General features: G+C 46.2%; 2 protein-coding genes across 2 annotated transcripts; both read right to left on the reverse strand.

Annotated features, from left to right (window-relative positions):
* Positions 1-678: 678 nt before the first annotated feature.
* LOC123055752 (uncharacterized) lies at positions 679-7,090 on the reverse strand. Its single transcript, XM_044479628.1, has 7 exons — positions 6,953-7,090; positions 4,763-4,845; positions 3,254-3,520; positions 2,973-3,115; positions 2,413-2,529; positions 2,031-2,130; positions 679-1,956 (listed from the first exon to the last, which is right to left on the reverse strand). Exons 1-7 carry the CDS (start codon positions 7,088-7,090, stop codon positions 1,911-1,913), a joined length of 894 nt encoding a protein of 297 aa, XP_044335563.1. The 3' UTR covers positions 679-1,910.
* Positions 7,091-16,778: 9,688 nt separating this feature from the next.
* Positions 16,779-21,357, reverse strand: LOC123052566 (rab3 GTPase-activating protein catalytic subunit). The gene is made up of 13 exons (XM_044475810.1): positions 21,136-21,357; positions 20,892-21,016; positions 19,770-19,891; positions 19,411-19,598; positions 19,146-19,324; positions 18,578-18,919; positions 18,429-18,493; positions 18,124-18,172; positions 17,898-18,042; positions 17,714-17,801; positions 17,561-17,630; positions 17,326-17,466; positions 16,779-17,248 (listed from the first exon to the last, which is right to left on the reverse strand). The coding sequence occupies exons 1-13, from the start codon at positions 21,260-21,262 to the stop codon at positions 16,898-16,900; spliced, it is 1,992 nt and encodes a 663-aa protein (XP_044331745.1). The 5' UTR covers positions 21,263-21,357; the 3' UTR covers positions 16,779-16,897.
* Between the last annotated feature and the right edge of the window lie 337 nt (positions 21,358-21,694).

Genomic DNA, 21,694 nt, shown 5'->3' on the forward strand with positions numbered 1-21,694 from the left:
ACCTGACTCCTTGGCCCATTCTCTAGCAATGAGTTCCATGAATCCTTCCCTCTCGAACCAACCTAGCTCGAATGAGAAAATGTTTTTATTTCCCACATGGGTCGCTTCCCCAGAATCGACTAGCAACGGTGTATGATTAAAGATTGCTCTCTGAAGCGCACACACAGTTACCAAGAAACTTCTGTTCCCACTCTACACTGATGAGCACCCGATCCAACTTCTCATAAGTCGGTTCAGGTAGTGTGTTTGCCCATGTGTACTGTCTGTCAGCGAGGCCAATCTCCCTCAGATTGAGACTCTCAGTGATCATATTAAACATGAACTAGATCATTGACAGCGTGCGTTGTTGCGCCCGTCTATTTTGACTCATAGTTGTTACGGATATGAAGTAATTTATATACATTTGTATGCAACGGTATGAAGTATTGTGTTTTTTTTTGTGGCTTGTTTTTATTACCTTCATTTTCCATTTCCAAAATATGGGTATGTAAATGAAGAGGAATCTGACTGGTTAGCAAGAAAGTAGTGTGGCACGCATTGTTATGCCATGAAATATGAAAAATTAAGTACCAAAAATGTTTTTATCTTTTAGGAACATCAACAAATTTAACTTTCTGGATTAAGAAAACATAGCACGGATCGCTACTTGTTCTTACAAGAATAACAAACAAAACATATGGAGCAGTAAATATCTTTTCTTCAGCTGTAAGACCTGTCACTATATGATATAAAATGAACACAGAGCGTCCACAAAGAACTTTAGAACAAAATGGGCTAACTTTGAGAAGAAGGAACTCAAGATTTAAGGGCATAACCCAACTATATGATATGTAATGTTTATAACGTTGAATAATGCCCTTGCAGGTTCTCATGATCTCTTTCAAGGCTGCTTATATCCTGATATTTGAAGCATGATTCAAACCCCATATTTAAATCTACATGAGAATTTCCTTAAATCAGTAAATGTTATTTTGAGATTTCCCAATATAAGCTACTCTATTGTGGGACGGAAGGAGTATGTCTAAATTCATAATAATTCTACATTGTCGAAATTTATCTCCCAGCTATATCCATCCATACTGCTACCCAGCCATTCCTCTCGGTCAGCATACATTTCACAATCTTGGACCCCTTGTTTGCTGTTAAGAACCCATGAATTGCCATCTTCACCGTCCTGCAGGATATATGGACTAGTTTATTCAAAGAAGGTGAAGCTGAACAACATCCCTACCAAAGCCAAGATATTATGAACCATAGAAGAGATCTGTAATATCTGCAACTCCTATTACTCCACGTCCCGTGTCAGCATTATGCATTTGACCTCCAACTCGTTTGTAAGACTAAGAACACAAAAATCAAATGTTAGAAAAAGCATGCATATGTGAAGAGGCAAGAATATTCACACTTAAGGTATGGAAGTACTGTAAAGTGTAAAATACATGTAAATTGTTAAAGGTGCAAATGGCTTCATGCAACGAAACAAACATTTGTTGTTTGTAAGGTACAACTAATACAATGAACATGAAAATTCTCAACCTTCCTGCAACACACATGGGGTTAACTACACACTCCTACCCACCACAGCTCGCAATGCCAGAAAGAAGGGTACTCTAATGGAGTAAAAGCACTGCAGCCTATGAGCACCACAAAGGCTCAGTTTGTGGTAGCTTAACTTGTTTTATAATTAATATATATACTGTGGTAACAGCCACGAAACAAAGGTGGTTGGACAAACGGGCATCTAGCTAGCTGAAGATGGTCAAGTTAGTCATTTAATACAATGACATCTAATCCCACCTCTATTAGTCGACCACATCAATACAAGAAAACCCCACAGTTCGTTCTGTCCCATTCTGCTTTGCCCATTCCAATAGTCAACTGAATGGTCCTTCCCGCAATGTCACCAGAAATCACTGAAGTCGTGTTAAGGGTCTTGCCCAAAGGGCGCGCTTTGACCTAGAAACAACATAAACTGTAAACAGGGATATATTTTGCCCAACAATATAAAGATATATGACATGTGCATTTACCTGAGACCCCCTTGGACTGTTATTTTCATTCGAGGATTCCGGAAGATAACTTCAATAATCAATACAAGAGTGAAGTGAATAGTCCAATGAGACCTACATACTATAATTAATCAACAAGTCAAGCCATGCCACGTTTTTAGAATTTCCATAAAGCAAAGTGCATGCAGACAGAAGAAACCAGAACAACGAAATTGAGAAGACTAAGTTCGACGTCACAAAGTCATGCATGGCATTAGAGTACTTAATGTGTGTGAAGCTAGTTAACTACATGCTCATCAAGCCCCCAAATATCAACTTTAAAGCTATAAATATTAAATTCATTTATCTCAAATTGAGCCTAGAAGTTTATTTCTTGTGTCAAGAGCAAAAGTAGAACACACACCTGGACGTGATCTGACTATTTTTGACCAGATTAATATGTCTCTATGAACTTCGTCTGTGGGGTTTTCATCAGTCCTCCCTGAGTTCCAGTCCAAGGTGTAGTCTTTACCCCACCTATCTAAATTCCATATATAAATCTGTGTTCCAGTACCTTCTTCACCAAATAAACCTAGCTTTCCTCCAATGAAATATACATTTAAGGGAAAGAATTCTTTGATAGCATTCAAGTTATATTCTGCAGTAGCTTAAGACTGGACACTCAAATCAACATCCATTTATTGTCCTTCCTTGCGATAGGTCACAACAGGGATCTCAAGATTCTGTAGCAAATCAAAATTTACCTGATACGCAAAATAGTAAACCCATACTATCCTCTATGTTGTTGCAAACACATACTGATTTATGAGTGTCGCCCATAGAATGAACTATGCTGGATTGTTGCATGAGAAAAGTATGAATCAGACTGTTCTTATTTGCGGAAATACTTTAGAGATATAAGGAATTTACTGAAGATGTGCAGCGCAATGCAAGTACCCTGAATCTGAAAAGGCTGTGACTTACCACGGCCGATGCATGAAATCCGGTTGTAGCTGAGGTTGAGCGCGCACAACTTCGTCAGTTCCCGGAGCCTCTCAACATGATCTTGTTCAGCGACAGATCCAGCGAGTACAGACCCTTCGGCAGCGATCTGGATGAGATATGAACTACATGAACATGACACCCAAATTCAGCAAGAGAAGCTGTGCTATCTAGTTACTGAAAGTCTGAAAGTACAACTATCTGGTATAGTAGAAATTGACAATGTTTGATCGACCTTACTGGCTTATAGTGACAGTGCTTACCGATGCCGTAGAGGTTGACTGCGCGCAGGTCGGAGAAGGGCATGATCATCAGCATGACCTTCAGGCCCATCCCAGAGGTGTGCACCGTGGAGGAGAAGCCGTTGAGGGACTGAACGATGATGTTGGCTTGGCGACGTCGGCGGCGGCCGCGCAACCCCGGCCCCGACGGGACAAGGCCGTACCACGCAGTCGGCGAGGTCCAGGATCTGGTCGTTGCCACCTTCGTCCTCCTCCTCGGCGATGCGGAGGTACCGTCCGCCGGAGTGCCTTCATCGCTCAGGCTCGCCGACCAGGGCTGGTGTAGGTTGCGGTGGCTCTAGAGGAAGAGCCGCAACCACAGCTTCCGGTTCCGCGACGGCAGCACCCGGCTGGACGATCGCCGACCGATCCGTTCCTCTCCCCTCGAGGCGCGCGATGGGATCGATCCCCTCGCTCCTAGTCCTCTGTATCGAGCGCCGCTTCGATCCCCTCCAGCGAGACGTTTTTTACGAGCGCGAGCGACCCTCGGTTAGACAATGGGCTCGCTGAAGGCCCTGTTTACCAGAGGGCTTCCTTTCGGCCTGTGGAGCAGCAGCCCACACCCCCACAGGACAGCTGGGCCAGTGCGGGAGCGATGGCTATACACAGCGATCCGACGGCCAAAAACGTCCTGATCGCGAAAACGGACGGTGGAAAACCCAAATCGCTGTGGGGGCTCGCTCTGCCCATAGGACAGCAGGCCCAGTATTACCACATGCGGGATAGATTGCTTTACAGGGAGATTCAACGACCAGAAACACTGAGATCGTGAAAACGGACGGTTAAAAATGCAAATCGTTGAGAAGGCTCGCTTTAGACTCGGTTTTACTGTCCTTAATGACCATCTTACGTCGAAGTTGTCATTATTTTTCTTCTCTCTCTTTCTAATGATATTGAAGTCTTCCCCCACAAGGATAGGCAACCTTTCATCCCCATAGATCCTCACCATGTCTGCAAAGAAGTTAGGTTTAAGTTCTGGTTGAGCCGCACCATATACAGCCATCAAAACCCATCTGAATATGTCAACTTTCGACCTCACACAAAATTTAACGGCAAAATTCCCATGGACCACATTTATTACTTCGAGCGATTCACACTTAACCCCAAGAAGTATCCCTCCAGATCGACCTCTTGGGGGCAAGCAATGCCAATCGAAATCAACCCCTCCTGAAATGGTTTTGAGGAATTTTGACGTGAAGTTATCTCTACTTGTCTCAAGCGGGGCAATAAAATCAAGTTGTTGCTCTACCGACGTTTCTGCAAGGAATCTTCTTTTAGCCAAGTCTGTTAGACCTCTGCTATTCCAAAAGATCCCTTTCATTTTTCATCATAATTTTTTTCTTTTATTTGACTCTCGCACTCCTACGAATTGCCGATGTGCGGTAAACCTTCCTCTTCCAGGATCGTTTTGGTTTATCCTGCACAACAGCCTCGTCCTCATGATTAATCACCGGATGAGCGGAAACCTCTGGTTGCAAAGGGGCCACATACCCCTCTGAAACAGTATCCATCTCATCATTCTCTAACTCCTCGTTCTCTATCCCCGTAGTGGGAACAAGATCTTCGCACAGACTCTGTAGTGTTGTAATACCTAGACTATTAATATCATTATCATTCATAGGTTTCACCGTCGTGATATTTTGAATCAAATCCAAAGCTCTTTTTCTGCGAATGAATTCAAGCTTGATATGTGAAGAAATACTATTCTTAAACCTCTGGAAGCAATGTTTTTTCAATTGATATATGTACTGTTTTGTCGCTCAATATATTTGTCTGATGTAGGAGAACCAAAACTACTAGATTTTGATGAATTTATCAGTTTACACAACCACCAATTGATAAACTGCGGTAAAATAAGGAAAAATGTGTGCCTTACGATCGGAAGGTCAAACAACTAACCAAGTACAATCAACAGGAGAAACCAAGATTGCACAAGGTGACATATGTGCTTATGATTTTAGTGCTTAGAGAGGTTGTTGGAGGCTCATTGTGTGTCGCCTTCAGAGTTCTCTGTGTTTTCTCTAAAAATTCTAGCATATAAGAACACACTTATGATCAGGCTTTGGTGATTTATCTTACATGAGACATTTGATACATGTTTCATTGTATATATTTAAATAAATTTCTTGTATGCTACCAAAAATATAGACGTGCATGGCGATGTACAGGTGCTCGGGCGTCAACGTCCTAATAGAGCACAATTTATATATTTTTGGCAAGATGTGATTTCTGGGGAAAATACCATCTATTGTTTGTTGGAGGATCATTTATACTACCTTAATGATTGATGATGATAGTAATAATAATATCTTTGCACATATATGGTATGGGGCCTAATAATGTTTAAATTTTGTATCAAACGCTAAATTGCTGAGTTACTTCCTTGGTTGGACTCCACCAACATATTCCTACCAAAAAAATACTAATTAAGATACATGTTATATCATAATTCATATACTAATTTTGTTAGAGTAAAATACCTTCAATACAATTCCATCAATCACTAATATTATAGTGCTAAAGTAGATGGGCACGCGCCTTCAATGATTTAGTAGTTTTAATTACTTTGAGTCGTTTGGCCTTCATAAAAAATGTAGTATTTAGGGCATCTTCAATGGTGACCTGCAAATTTTCTCTCGCATCCGTCCGCGGACACGGATGCGGGAGGCCATCATCCAACGTTGCTTGCATATATTTGAACGACAATTCAAACTAACCAGACGAAATTCGTTCAAACACGGCCAGATTTCATATAAACATAACATATTTCATATAAACATCACGGATTTCATTACATTTCTGACATACTTCAACTAAAAGCAGTGCTCGTCCGGCTCTGGAGGTATAATTAATTCGCCTTATAGCTGGCCAAACGGGCCGGGCCAAACAGGCCAGCCCGCGAGCACGCCCGCACAGCCCGCCATGGGCCAGGCACGACACGGGCTAAACGGGCTGTGCCCGGCACGCGGCACGCCTTGGGCCGTGCCTGGGCCTGGAGCCTGGGCACGCGGGCCGGCATGGCACGGCTCGTTTAATTTTTTATATAATTTTCAGATTTTTTTTACATATGTATACCTAAAATATAGCCCAATAGGCCAAAAAACCAGCCCAACAGGTTGAAATGTACAGCCCAGCGTGCTAAACGGGCCATGGGGCCGGCCCGTTTACTAATCAGGCCATGCCTGGGCCAAGGAGCAGCGCCCGTGGGCCGGCACAGCACGGCCCAGCTATTAAACATGCCACGGCGGGCCATGCCGGGCCAGGCACATTAGCACAGGCCGTGTCGTGCCGTGCCGGGCCGGCCTGTTTGGCCAGGTCTGATTCACCTAATCTATGATTGTCTGCGCCCGTTCCCCGTGTCCGGCCATGAGCCCCGAGAACTGAAGCTTTGCCTTCTCCGGATCCGCCTCGGTGCTCCCCAGCTTCGCCTTTGCCTCTAGAGCCTCGGGAATCGAAGTTGTTTGCCTCCACGTCGCTGCCAAGAGGCTAATCGGCCGTCGATGTTCAACCCACCAAGCTTGGCTTCATCGGCAGGGGAGGAGTGATGGCCTTCTTGGGACCCGAGTGGCGGTGACCTACAGTGTTCTACTCTTCCTCGTTGCTAGCGGTGCCCGCAGATGTGCTGGCTTCGTGGTCGTGGCGGCGGGGCGCGGCATCGGCAGAGCCGGCGATGTCCTCCACCTTGTTCTCGGTCTTGCCCCGCACCTCGTCCGCCGCCTTGTCGAACTCCTTGTATGCGGCCTCCAGTCCCGCTTGATGCTGGCGGTACCGCCAGCGGGCGAGGCAGATCTCGCAGGCGAAGCGGTAAGACTCGAACATCGCTGCCTGCTCCGCCAGGTTCGCGTCTGGCGTGATCGCCCTGCTGGCGACAAGTTGTTCCTCCGCGTGGAGGAGATGGTGGTTATAGGCGGTGTCGACCTGCGCCTCCTAGAACTGCTCCTCCCGCGTCATATCCATGTAATTGGCACGTGCCTCGGTTATGGTCATGGTGCAATGCACCGGCGATGGTGGCGCGGAGGAGGAGGGTGGCGCCGGTTCGTCGTCGGTCGTGTCCTCCATTGGGACATCGTCGTCCTCCGACTGCCCGCCGGCCAGCCAGCCGGCAGAAATTGCGGCCATCTCCTTCTTCTCGTCCGTCGTTAGCCCGTCCCAGAGAGGTTTCAAGCGCGAGGAAGCCATGGTGGGAGTGGTGCGCAGAGGAGAAAAGAATCAAAGGCCGATGACTGCGGCTATGGCCGGGGTAACAGTTTATATAGCAATGGTGGGCGGCAGAGGGACGTACGGGTGGCGCCGAAGTAGCCGTCTCGACAACCGTGCGTCATTAATGTGGGCGCGACGGACGGACAACCGTCATGTCGTTTGAACACGGAGTGGTCGCCTGCACCAGGAAGCAGCGCGGGCGGCGCTCTCTAGGCTGGCGTGCCGCTTCAATGCCGGGCCAGTGAGAGGTTGCGTCCGCTCTGGGCGGGCACGAATGCGGTATTGACGCTCCTGCAGCGGTGCTAACCGTTTCGGGCCGAAAGCGCGCGCAGGTGAGGGAGGGGGTTTGGGTGGGTCAGGGCGGTCAGATGCGGGCTTGGAAGCGGTTCAGACGCCTGCAAAGCCCCCCTTCCTTTATGTTCGGTTTGTGGGAGAAAACACGTGCGGACCGCTCGGCACATCGATACAGACCCGCGTTTGATGGCTTCCGCGGTTCGGACAGCATGGTCAGGACGTATGCGGGCGGTTTGAGGATCGGCGTTGAAGATGTCCTTATAAGTATTCCCAACACTGTATTTTCTCTGTCTAAAAAACCTGGACCTTTTTTTAAAACCGAGCAAGTGAGAAAAACGATTATGTTGGAAAGTGCCCATCTGAGTCTGTGCACAAATGCACATGATATCTCAGATGTCCATTTGTTCTAAGATTCGGTCTGGTCCTCGTATTTCTGGACGTATGTTGCGCAGTATATTGATTTGCACAGTCCATATGGCCCACAGCGGTCAGATAATCATTGCAGCCTTTGCCGTTAGGTTTACCTCAGGTACAGAATCCCATTCACGTCAAAAAAAGTCTAGAATCCAATTGACGTTCTGGGCTGTCTCCCGTACTGCTATGGCCGTCCCATTAATGCAAAAGCCACCCCACCCAGCCAAGCAGAATGAGCAAACTGATTAGCAAACTGGAGACTAGAGTAAATTAAAAAATCATCAAGAATGCAACAGCAAGCAGCAAGAGAAGATTGGTTGGGAAAATTGGAACCCAAACCAGTGGGTGGTGAGCCATGGGACAACAGTCAACTTCACATTTCAAAACGCTCGACCTCGTTTGAACCTATGAGCAGTACAAGTTTGCTTTAAATGCGAACACTAATCAGCCATCAGCACTCAACACTTGAGTCTGTTCCCAGGAGTGCAACAACCATTCCAAAACTTCATTATTTGACAAATTCCCAGACAGACATTTTGTAGAAACCATTTTAACCGACATACACCCCATATCTGTACTCTTAAATGCTACAGCCCATGTCAGAACACCAAACATTTGGCTTGATTAGATCAGTACAGAAATCACAAAGTAAAGGTATAACACAGAAACATTGAATTTTAGTCCTGATCTTGTCATTTCACAAACAACAATTAGTGACTGGCCATTAAGCACATAAACTAAGCACTCTCTGTAGCAAACTAAAACAACACTACAAACACCCTCGCAAAATCTGTAACAGATAAACTAAGCTCCTCTTGGCATCAAAATTATGTTTTCTCCCGTCAACCTTAATTCGGCAGACCTGGTACAATTCTTTGGACGGAGTCCCTCAACTCCATTGTTCTTGCAGGTTTCTGAGGCTGCTTTGGAACATTGCCGAAATCTGTTTCTCTCGTGTCCTCTTGTGACCTTGCCACCGACAAATGGTGCAAAATCTGTTTTCTCTTCAACCCCTGCTCGTCGTTGGTCGACCCATCTCCTTGCTCTTAGCAGGAGCCAATAAACCTACCATTGCCTGGCACATTAGTTAAATTATTGTTGCCACTGATTGCATCATGCAGTACATCAGTCGCATGATTTGCGCAACACCTCCTTTCACCTCCATATATATGTTTGATAACAACTCCATTTTGAGCAATCCTATCCTCCAAACATAGCCCATCTCCAGCTTCTGTGAATGGTTGCATTTTACACCATGCAGTACTTGAACAAAGCAATGAGACGGTAGTAAGCCTCAACACTAGTGTCACCTAGTCCAACCAGCTCCACAATATGCATGAACATATTCAAATGTACCAGGTCCATGATATGCATGTACATATTCATATGCACCATAAATAAATTGATATTTGTCCATATACTTGAATCGTGCTTCACATGCTGTCAGCGACTAAATTTTGAAATGTGTGCACACTTCTTCATTGAAATGGAGGGAGTACTAACTAACTACAACTCTCCTGGTATGATGTCAAAAAAATTGGATCCATATCAAGACTATGTGTTGCCTAAAATTAAGTCACCAAACAACATACATCATGATAAAATAGGGTCATATACACTGTTTGTAGTCATAAATTTGAACCAGCTTTTGGGAGCCAATCTCTTTTAACACTTGTTGTCACGCATGAGCTCAACCATGCATAAAATTAGAATTAGCTGCACAAATTTACTAGCCTTGAGCCCTTGACAGTCTTTTATCAACCAAGCCCATGCTAAAAAAACAAACATCTGACAGACACAAATAATATGCAAGCAGAAACACACCTGCGCCTCTATCCAGGTGCTTGCCGGATTAATTGTTCGGGTGCTTGCGGTGAGCTATCCCTTTGTGCAGCCACCACCGCTTCCGCCTCACAGATCTGCATGTCCACACTCAGGGCCGCCGCTGTCGCTTGCTCCAACTCTCTCGTGGACGCGATCACAGGGTAATGAGTTAATGACGCACCGATGCTTGCTCCACCTTACCTACGGCTGCAGCACAGGTTGATGGAGCGGCTCCATCAGGACATCACTGTCACTGACCTCCTCCAGCAGAGTGAATTTCGCACAACAGTTGAGCACAAGGCAGATCGATCTTAGAAACTCGATGCAAAAAGATAGATTCCACGGCTTACCTATTAATTGGTTGCATCAAGAACTCCATCTCCCAGGCGTCTGCTCTTCCCCGCTACTCGACACGCTGCGAGCTCCCCTGTTACGTGCAGTGGAAGAAGAGAATCTTGGGGCATCATGAACGAAACAACGCCTGCACACCCAACCTCCTCCGAGCGTTAAATGCGACAGTTTGCCACAGACCAGAAAAGTATTCCTGTTCCACCGATCCGCACTCTGCAAGCAAAGCACAGATGCGCACAAGAGTATGTAAAAATAAGTTACTATACTTTCTTGAATTCATTTCATTGACTTATATTCATTAATTTCTCCCATTCCCTTATTGTTCGATACTTTATACAAGTTCGTTAATGCCCACAGTTTCCATAGGGCTTGCTAACTCTACTTCATGAACATAATGCACTGCAACCTCAATATTTACAGTTGCATTCTATCTTACAAGTCACATTTTCTGCTCCAACCAATTTTTCCATGACCTATCGATATGTGGTCTACTGGCCATATCATCCAATTCCTGACATTCTGTACAACATCTAATAAATTACCCAGTATGTGGTCTCATAATTACAAGCAATCACATGAATTTTGCAACATAGACAGTCTATCATTTCAGTTAACAATTTTTGGTGTAATAATTTATCTAGGGGCACAACAATAGGTGCATGCCGAATCATTCAGCTCACAATCAAATGATGTGTCCCTGTACTGTACTCTTGTAATTACAACCAGAAATTGTTCAGATTTGCACCACATATTATGTGCAATCAACCACACACATACAAAATAAGATTATTCAGATTCGCACCATTAATTTCAGAACTATTGTGTTGAGCACGAAAATACCTGCAGCTCCATCGTGGAGCTCAGGGGTCCATCTTCCCTATCGTTTGTGAAGCCTGCGGTAAACCCTTCCTATGACCCACCTTCACCTCCAGCACACAAATCTTCCCATCAAAGCTCTCACCGGGGTGTCTGATGCTGCTCCGTTCCCACAATCAGCGCACTCACTGGGTATTGGAGATTTGGAGGGGTTCCATTGTGACGTCACTATCATTTAACCTCCTCAAGCACCATGGATCTGCGCAGCATGAGGACCAAATTGCAGATCGACACCACAGGATCCAAAATCGAGCAAAAACATCAGATCGGGCAAAGTCTAATTGGCTAGATCAGGAACTCCATACCAACCTGTGGACGCGGCTTTCTTTGGGGAATCGCAGCCCCGCAAAATCAACCCTCTCGCTATTGAAAAAATCCAGCTTGAGAGGTAGGAGACGATGGTATCACCGGTCTGCCCCCACCTGTCCCCCAAATCCTCACATTTACTCCTCCGTCGGCAGATTTAACGAAAAGAACGTATCCTGATCCACGGACCAGGATGGAGACCGACGAGTTGAGCCACGGCTCAACTTCCTGCCGTCTACGTTCGCCGTTCCTCCGTCTTTGTCCTGGCCCACAGCTCATGCGTATTTCTTCTTTTTCATATTTGCGGTCGCTCACGAAGTTCGCCCAGCCATTTAATGTGCCAAATCCCGAGACACTACTGTACCACCCAGATATCGAGCACATTTGTGCTCGAGCTCAAAAACACCGCGTCCGATTATGTTCCTTCTTCTTCCTTCGCTCACAAACTCTCTCGTAGCTGGAGGACAAAGAGACGACCATGAAAAAAAATGACGAGCGCTCGGCTAAATCATCTGTTCGCTTCTCTTCCCAAGGAGGCGCGTGGCATGAAGCCAGCATGCCTTGCTCATGAAGATTCCAATCACCGCCGCTCCTACTTCTCTTGTGCGACTGCTGCGGTGTTGGCCCGTCAAATCACCTCCCTCACGTTTACTTTTTTTTTTTGCGAAACTTTCCTCACGTTTACTTGGCCGATTATTCAACAAACGCATTAAGTGGGCTGTGTATGTGGTATCGGTTTCGTGCATTTTCTTCACTCTTCGTCTGCTGGGAAAGGCAAAGCGCCGCCGTTATATTGTGCGATTCGTGGACGCGCCATGGTGGTGGTGACGGTGGACGAATGTTTCCTGCGTGCCCATCTTTCTTTCGTGTCGATACTGCCTCATCCGGTTGTCTTCTGTAGCCGATTTTCGTGTTTTGACTCTTCTGCTAAAGTTTAGTCAGATCTGACCTTATTAAAAAGTATTTCACGATTTGTTCCTTTTGCTACCGCTAAGGTCAATAGTGATAGGGTATAATAGCTTACCGTCAAGACCCCTGAAGGTAGGCAACTTATCCACGTCAACACAGTGTTGCCCTACCGCAAAATAGGTTGGCAGTAGCCTGCATACCCCTACCGCCGATGCGCCCGGCTGTAGGTGAGTACACACTGTGTTTGATACTTAGATAAAATTTACGGTAGGGCGTGCGCTCCTTCCGCCAAGGGCCTCGGCGGTAGGTTGTTATACCCTACCACTATCGACCTTGGCGGTAGTAAAAGGGTCGGATCTCGAAATACTTTTAGATGGAGTCAGATCTCGCTAAAATTTCGCAAAAGGGTCACAACCCCGAAATCGGCCGTCTTCTGCATCCCCCTCCCGCCGCCCCTATTTTCTCTCACCATCTTTGGAGTCTGGACCATGCGGGTCTTAAGGTTTAGAGTTTAGGGTTTAGGGTCATAAAGTTACTTTTTTCATTAATCTCTTCATGCAACAATACCATTTCAAGCATGGCTTTTTTTCAGGGAATTAAGTCGTGTAAGACACTTTTATATTTTTTGCATTAATTTTAGTCCTATATCACTTAATCATATATTTTTTAACAAGGTTCCCGCAGCAACGCGCAGGGCATCGTCTAGTTCCAAACATTCTATAGTCGAAATGAACGGGCGCGGCAACTCGCGCTATTATGGTCTAGTATACAACACTAGCCAAACAGCTCAAAGTATTCTCAATACTTCAAAATATTGTGGTATATCAAAACTGTGATATCTTATACCTACATGCTGAACTGTTGTAGTTTTTCAATACTTTGGTTTTTTAATACTTTACTATCAAACACAACCTAAGCTATGGAAATCATCTAGACAAAGTTATTAATACACATATTTCCAGTTTTTCATCTTTGGTGATACGAATAAAACCATCATAGTTAGGCATTTTATCATCGATGATACGAATAAAACCTTCATAGTTAGTCTTTAAGGTTCTAAATTTTGTTTTAGCGTGCACGATTAACATTCTAACTTTCATAGTAAACTAACATACAAATTTATAGCACAATAATAATGACTCGTGCACAAGATGGATATCAAACTTCAAATTTAAACACTACTAGGAAGGAACATAGCTCAACATCGTGGCTGTCGACATGACCTGCAATGGCGGACACATGAGCAGCACACCCGACGTCCAACGGCCAGGCGGAATGCAACTATTGGATTGGACCGACGGCGCGACAGAGCGAAGGCATCCATGAAGGGAGTGAAGGCACGGTGGCATCGGGCGATGGCCGATTTGCGTCTTTATGTCTCACGATGTTGATCGTGGCGCCGAACTCTCTTCGAGTGACAGAGACGGGACAGATGGGAGGTAAAAGAGGTAAGAATACAGGTGGTCAAAAAAGATGACGGCCGGGAGTGAATGGTGCGGGAACAGTGAAGAGAGAGTGGTGCCGAGATGGACAGTGGTGGTTTTCATTGTGGGGGCAGTGAACGATTATTATATACATTCCACAAACAAAACAATACCGACCGGCGGGAAAAAAGAAGGGTCTAATTGGAATAGACTACACAGACAGGTCAAATATAGGGTCGGTCATGATTACCTTTGATCCTTTTTTATCGTTGGTACAAGATATCACTGACCGGACAGTTTTACACAAGTTTGTGATAACCATCTCGCCGAGCCCAAAAGTCAATATCACCGATGCCTCAGGAGGTCGGTCAGTGTTTCAGATATGTAGTAGTGCTGGACCTTTTGTTCGGGGTAAGAGGTGAATAACCGATGGTAGCAAATATGTACTCCCTTCATAAACTAATATAAGAATGTTTAAATCAATACTTTAGTGTTCTAAACATTTTTATATTAATTTATAGAGAGAGTAATACTTATTTAAGTGTTATGAATAACCTATTACCCGTTCAATGAACGGTTCAAAATGATTGAGATGGCATCAAATTTCTCTTTTAAATCTGAAGTACAACTTAAGATTTCAATGATACTCTACTGCAATAGATTTTGAGCAAGCATTTATTCTCTTGTTGTCACTGTTAACAACAATGAAATGGCAATTTTGAAGGCGTAAACAAGAACAAAGTACCTTTGGATAAACTAAATAGTAGGAGTATTATTTTATTTCATACAGAAATTAGTCATCATAGTAAAATGCGAGAATTTGGCCTTTTAGCAACCAGGTTGCTCAAACGTGACCACCGCCAGCATCGAAACCGCCACCGCCACCTGCTCCAGCACCACTGCCATGCCCGCCACCTCCACCTCCACCAAAGCCTCCCCCGGCACCACCTCCGGCACCTATGCCGCCGCCAAGCCCACTATCGTGCCCACCTCCGAGACCACCACCACCACCTCCACCGGCGCCACCCCCGAGACCCCCACCACGACCGCTCCCAAGCCCACCACCACTTCCTCCTCCGAGTCCGCCTCCGCCTCCTAGTCCTCCACCAGCTCCACCCCCTACTCCAGCCCCGCCACCGAAGCCGCCACCGTGACCACCTCCGAGACCTCCACCGGCACCGCCACCACCACCAAATCCTCCTCCCCCACCAGCTCCAAAGCCGCCACCGTGTCCGGCACCACCGCCTAGCCCGCCTCCACCGCCACCTCCAAAGCCACCACCTCCTCCAGCTCCGAAACCGCCACCGGCTCCTCCTCCAGCTCCTGCACCACCACCAGCCCCAAAGCCGCCGCCATGTCCGGCACCACCGCCTAGCCCGCCTCCACCGCCACTTCCAAAGCCACCACCTCCTCCAGCTCCGAGCCCGCCACCGGCTCCTCCTCCAGCTCCTGCACCACCACCGAAGCCCCCTCCATGCCCACCTCCGAGACCTCCACCGGCACCGGCACCGCCACCAAATCCTCCTCCACCGCCTGCACCACCGCCGGCTCCAAAGCCACCACCTTGTCCAGCTCCAGCACCACCGCCAAGCCCGCCCCACCGCTACCTCCAAAGCCACCACCTCCTCCACCTCCGAGCCCACCACCGGCTCCTCCTCCAGCTCCCGCGCCACCACCGAAGCCCCCGCCATGCCCACCTCCGAGACCTCCTCCGGCACCACCTCCTGCACCAAAACCTCCCCCGGCACCTCCGCCCGCCCCACCTCCAGCTCCAAAGCCACCACCGTGCCCCCCACCAAGGCCACCTCCACCACCCAAGCCACCCCCTCCGCCGCCACCAAAACCACCACCTCCACCTAAGCCACCGCCACGACAGCGACCGTGGCGGCAGCCACGACGCCCATAGCCACGACCAAACGGGCCACGGCCGAATCCGGCGAGAGCCACGGAGCTCAGCTGCGTTGCAATGCCGAGAAGGAGTAGCAGCAAGACCGTGCGCCTGATAGTGGCGGCCATGGTCGGCTAGCTACAGACACCGCTACTCGATCCTTGCTCGCTGTCGTTGGGATGGTTCCTGCAGCCCCGATCTGCGTTGGTATTTATAGGAGCAGTTGTCGTGGTTTCTTGTGGCCGGCCGGCCTGTATGTAGTTGGTTGGCGGGTGGCGCGAACGGTGCACTAACTGAAGAGTTGCCGCGTTGGCTAGTACAGTTGAGGAGATGAGAGTAGACTCTGGAGATGGGAGTCAAACTAGCTGTCGGAGGATAAGATTGAAAAGCCATTGCATGAAGCCGTGCATGGCAGTGGGTCGCGCCACTCGAACGGCCGTGTGTCGTTGCGCGGACGAAATGGATGGCACCAAGTGCAGTGGCAGCCTGGCAGATACTGTTCACCCTCGCGGTTCACTGATCATCGCCGAGGCGCCGACGGCACTGTATCTCAATCAACTCCGCTTCAGTCGTGATCTGCTTACGGTTGGTCCAGGTTTCGGCATCAAGATTAATTAAAATTATAAGGAGAAAAGAAAACTGAACCGAGTCTTGACGCTTATACGTACTGCAATGGGAGCCTCTATTTGCCAGTTAACTAAAAAAACGAGTGCATCAATTTCTAATATGGACGGTCAGATCATCACCCAACCACCAAGAATAGATCCATGCTTCTTCCTCCTCACGATGCCCCCATCCTACCCCCGCCCTAACCTCCGGCGTCCACCACCCACGGCCGGCGGGCGCTACCGCGCACCGCCTCGTCGCCCCGCCCTTCCCTCAACCTCCCCGCACCACCGTTGCTAGCCGCCGCCCCGACCATCCCTCTATGCCCCCTGCACCTCCACCCCAAGATAGATAATGGGGCAATGAATTCACGCTAGGATAGGTAGTTGGGAGAAATTTTCAGGTACCTTTGAAATAGCAAAACGGTTTTTTTTTTCAAGTTTATTGCAAAGTGTTCAATGAATTGGATGAGTATTTACAGCTTGGGGCACCTTCTTTACAAGTTGTACAAAAGGAAACATCCTCGAGTCTCAACTACAAAATCGTCCATTCGCTCTCGTCAAATGGACCCAGCGCTGATGGTGGGGGCGCAGATGGCAACTCTGAAGCTTTTGCGTTCTTTTTCGAAAATAGGGCGGCCTTCCTTTCGCGAAGGTTCGAGAAAAAATTTGTATTCTTTTCTTCCGGTGATTTTTTCTCATCATTTGGCGATGTTTTCTTCTCATCCTTGGCTACACGCTTCCACAGAGACTGGCGATCTTTGCCGGTGAAATTCAGCTTGAGCTTGAAGCGGTTCTTATTCTCGGCAGACTTCTCGTCAGGTTGCTCCGTGATCTGAAGAGCGTCTTCAGGATGGGTTACTATGGCCTCCATCGTCTCATAAACCTGGCAAAGTATGTTAACTGTTAATACCACTGTATGCAGTGACATAATTTTCAGATGAATAAACAATAGCAGAGTACCTTGCAGATCTCATCCAGCTTTTCTTTTGACATGTCATCCTGGTAAATGCCAATGATGTAGTCTTTACAATCGTAGAATAATTTCGACAGATTACTGTCTGCTGGTAGCACTGATTCAGCTGCTACAAAGCATACAGAAAGCTGATATACAAGCAGCAAGTAGTAAGGCCTTGAAATAATGACATGGAACTACAAGAAAACATCACGGAGACAAAAATGCAAACATTCAACTCACAATGACTGAGAGTAGCTGCTGAAACAGTTTTGCTGGTTCAATAACTTCCAACGCATCAAATATGCTCTCCCTACAAGATTACATCACTCCAATAATCATTTACGAGCAACTCAAGATCCAGCGCAGAAAACCGCCAAAATATTTTGTACTTACACAGCTAAATCTTCATCATATAGCGGAGTTTGTTCAATAGCGGGTATAGGTTTTGCTGCTTCCCACAATTCCTTCCACAAATTTCCTTCTAGTTAAGCACAATACATCAAAATGTAGAAGACATTTAGGTTAGAGTTGGCAAATAAGCGAGCAACCATAGGGAAGAGAGGGAGAAAATTGTTACCTTTTGTTTGCATCCTGTCACTTAGCCTGCCACGTCTAGATGAGCCCTCCCCTACTGTTGCATTGCTTGCTGCACGATCTTCAGACCAGTCAGGTGGAGAGTGCCACCTAATGAAATCTTCAAGGACACATCCCGGGTTTGCAGCCTATTGTCCAAAAGAAAATTATTGCTTAGGAACCTCAATCAGACAGACTCACAGCCAGTGCCTGGGCAACTTTAAACTTGCCTTGAACGCCTGCATATCTGATAAAAGCTGAGAACAGCCAGCACCAACACTGAAAACATGTATACAAGGCAGTGTCACAATCATTGCTCTATTGCTCAAAAGTTAAGGAGAAACCTTAGCAACATAAATGGTAACTATTGTCATACATAATTATATTGCGCTTTAAGTGAGGAACAGATTGGTATCGGTAGAAGGAAATAATAAATAACAATTAAGAATGCTATGCAAAACTTATGTCAAATCATTCCCTCAGATTTAACTTGTGGCATGTGCAGTATGGTAGTACAAATGAAAGATTGACATGCCTTCCTGTCCGTAAGACAAGTTCCTCTGTTTCTTTTATGAGCTCTGCTGTCATAATAGGGCCTTCCTGAACATATATATTGTGCGAGCATTCAGAATACTGAAAGAAAGCACCATAGAAGATGAAGTAACAAACAATACAACAGCTTACCTGCAGAATCGGAGAATATACAGGCTCACCAGTTTCTAACAGTGTTAAGTTCCCGGATGCACAGTCAACACCAAGCCGAAGAACCTGATCACCACTGCTATTGCTTGCGTAAATCCCACTGTCACGAGAATCTCCATTTGAATACCTGGGATTTGAGTTATCAATACATTCCTGTTTTAGCGAGGAATCAAGTGTCTCCTTTGCTGCTTTTCTTCGTTTTTTCCTGGCAATGCAGCAATTTATAACTTGCATCTCCTGATATAGTAAACAGCAATTCAAGTCCGGGGCAGCATTTAATGACATTCGAGGCACTGGTTGCCCATCAGACCATAGTTTCTTCAACTGCACGTATACCAAAAGAATTAAATGTGGTGCTGACATTTAGTTTTATTGAAGTTTATAAATTTATTAAGGATTTTGCTTGTCTTGTTCCCTCACAAACCAAATTCCTTTTGTGTGAAATGTAGTGACTAATGATCTTATGCCGCTTAGCAATTTGTATGATCAATAGGTGAATTTCAAAGCAGCATGTCCAAACAATAGGTGCACATATCACCAACACACTTACCTCAACAACTACAGATTGCCAAAAAAATGCCATCTTGTGTACAGAACTAATGCTGCCAATAATCTCTCCCAAGTGATGAACAAAGCTTCCAGGTGGTGCACCATGGATATCCCTGGACAAAGATGCTGAATGAAGTAATTCTGGGGCACACTGACTTTCGTCGTGGGGCAACTCTTCCGCTGAAAAGATAATTATGTAATATATTGCAACACTTGAATTGCAAAGTAAGAAGAAAAAAACAGCTCAGCACATCGTGGTAACATACCAAATTTGAACAACGAGTACATCAAGGATTTTGTTTCATCGTCACCAAAAAATTCAGAACTAGATCTTTCCTCCTTTTCACGGCGAACAAGTGACTTAACAACAGACAAGCTCAAGCCACCCTTCTCTTTCAGATATTGGTCACCACTGAACTTCATATCATTCATTGAACTGAATCTTTTTCCATCTCTAGAGAACACGAAAAAGTGGTTTACAATTCGTAAAATAAAAGAAACAAATCAAGTAAAAAGAAAGCACTTCAGAAATGTAAAATGCAATATGATGCATGTTTTCTTGCAGCACTAAGTGTACTTTTCCATTCAAAAAATAAGTGAAGCACTAAATGGAAAACAAACTTACTCAATGGCTGCAATCAACTGTTTAACTACTGAAGCTGGGGGAAAGGACAGGTTAGATGAAGAAGTTGACCCGGCTTCTATCTTCAAGCCCACCTCGTCTGCTGAGGGGATTACCTCAGGGATCTGGAAGCAATAAATGTTTTGCACCTTATGTGACAATTGCAGGGCACAACCATTTCAACATCTAATTTGCATTTATAATTTATAATGAGAAAGACCACAAAATGGATAGGTAAGTATTCAACAAAGAGGCCTTTTAGGTGGATTAAACATCGGGTGTCAATTATAGAAGCATACACATCAGTCGCACGCCGCCCACGTTCTTTATTCCGTTCCAATGGAATATAAACCTCCACACCCACCATTATCAGTTATGGAAATTGATATGGAAGGACTTCCAATTCCACTCAAGTGAGCAAAACAAGCCAAGCTTAATTCCATTTTTCTGAATGCATGGCAGGAGCTCGGCCATTCTTTTAGAAGAAGCAAGCGCGGAAAAAAGCTAGAGAACAAGTATGTACAAAGTTTGACCACCAACTGCTGGTACTTCCAAGTACGGCGAATGGCAAGGCCAGCCATCACAAAACTTCAAAAGAAAAGGATCACAAGAAATCGAGAAGCCTCGACATTAGGTTAACCAAATAGTCACACCATGGAGCATTCACAAAGCCTCAATATGATGTTATCAAGTACTCCCTCCGATCCATATTAATTGGCACACACTTTGTACAAATTTGTAGAGAGTTGTATTAAGTGTGCGTCAATTAATAAGGATCAGAGGGAGTAGCTGCTATTAGCTGAAACGTCTGGTCTCTTTCCACCCATTGAGGCCCAACTCCAAACCTCACAACTCTGCTACGCGTTGCCACAAGAACAGGGTCACGCACACATAGAACAACTTCACAGTCGCTGATAACAACTTCCAAGTTTACACACATATTCAGAAAGCAACAACCAAACCTGACGAATTGAACACCCCACCGGACACCACGTATCACCGATTCAGCACCACAACACGCCCCTCTCACAGCCTCACCTCAGCAGGACTGCTCAAGCATCGGACTGATAGACTCTACACACACGAAGCGGCAGTCGATTCGACGGCAATGACAGGAGCATGTACCTCATCAGGCGGAGGCTTCACGTCCGGCGCCTGACCCGAGGCGGAAGCGGCCGCTTCAGCGTCGACCTGCCGATCCATCGAGGTCCTGGGCGACGGCGTCCTGTGCCCGCTGGATCCGTCCGCATCTGCACATGCCACGAGCGAATTCGAACCGAAGCTCATCAGATTCGGACCCCGGAACGAGCAGAAGTGGAACGGGGGAGGACTGGAAAGGAGTCAGGACACATGAGTACGCCGTTGGTACCTCGGAGGTCGGCTTTAATGTCGGTGAGCACGCGCTCGGCGCGGGCGGCGGCGGAGTGGATCGCCGTGCGCGCCCGCGACACGAGAGACGTCGACGACGCGGGGGGAGGAGGAGGCAGCTGGTGCATGGTGGGCCTACTTGGCAGTGGCGTGGGGGAAAGGGGGAAGAAGCGAAGGAAGAGGAGCTGGAGGAGGTACGGGGATTGGGGAGACTGAGCGCAGCCGGCAGCACAAGCCAAGGAATTTGTTTTTACGATTTTCATATATATTTTAAAACGGAATTGCTATTTCCCATCTACGTAGATGTGATACTATAATATCTCACATCTAACATCATTACAATCTGATTAATGTTTTAAGATTTGTTATTTTTTGTCCGTGGGCTGTTCTTGCCTTTTTTAGTTTTTTTTTTTTGCTGTTTTTAAACAACGTTTTGAAATGACCAGTGCACCAGACCGAGTTGTTGGGCTGCTCTTGTTTTTAGGGTCTCATGTTCCTTTTTTTTACTGGTGTTTTTCTGTCTCTGTTGGGCTATAGTATTCGCTTGTTTTTATTTATTT

Source organism: Triticum aestivum, chromosome 2D (genome assembly GCF_018294505.1).
Source record: "Triticum aestivum cultivar Chinese Spring chromosome 2D, IWGSC CS RefSeq v2.1, whole genome shotgun sequence".
Classification (NCBI taxonomy): domain Eukaryota; kingdom Viridiplantae; phylum Streptophyta; class Magnoliopsida; order Poales; family Poaceae; genus Triticum; species Triticum aestivum.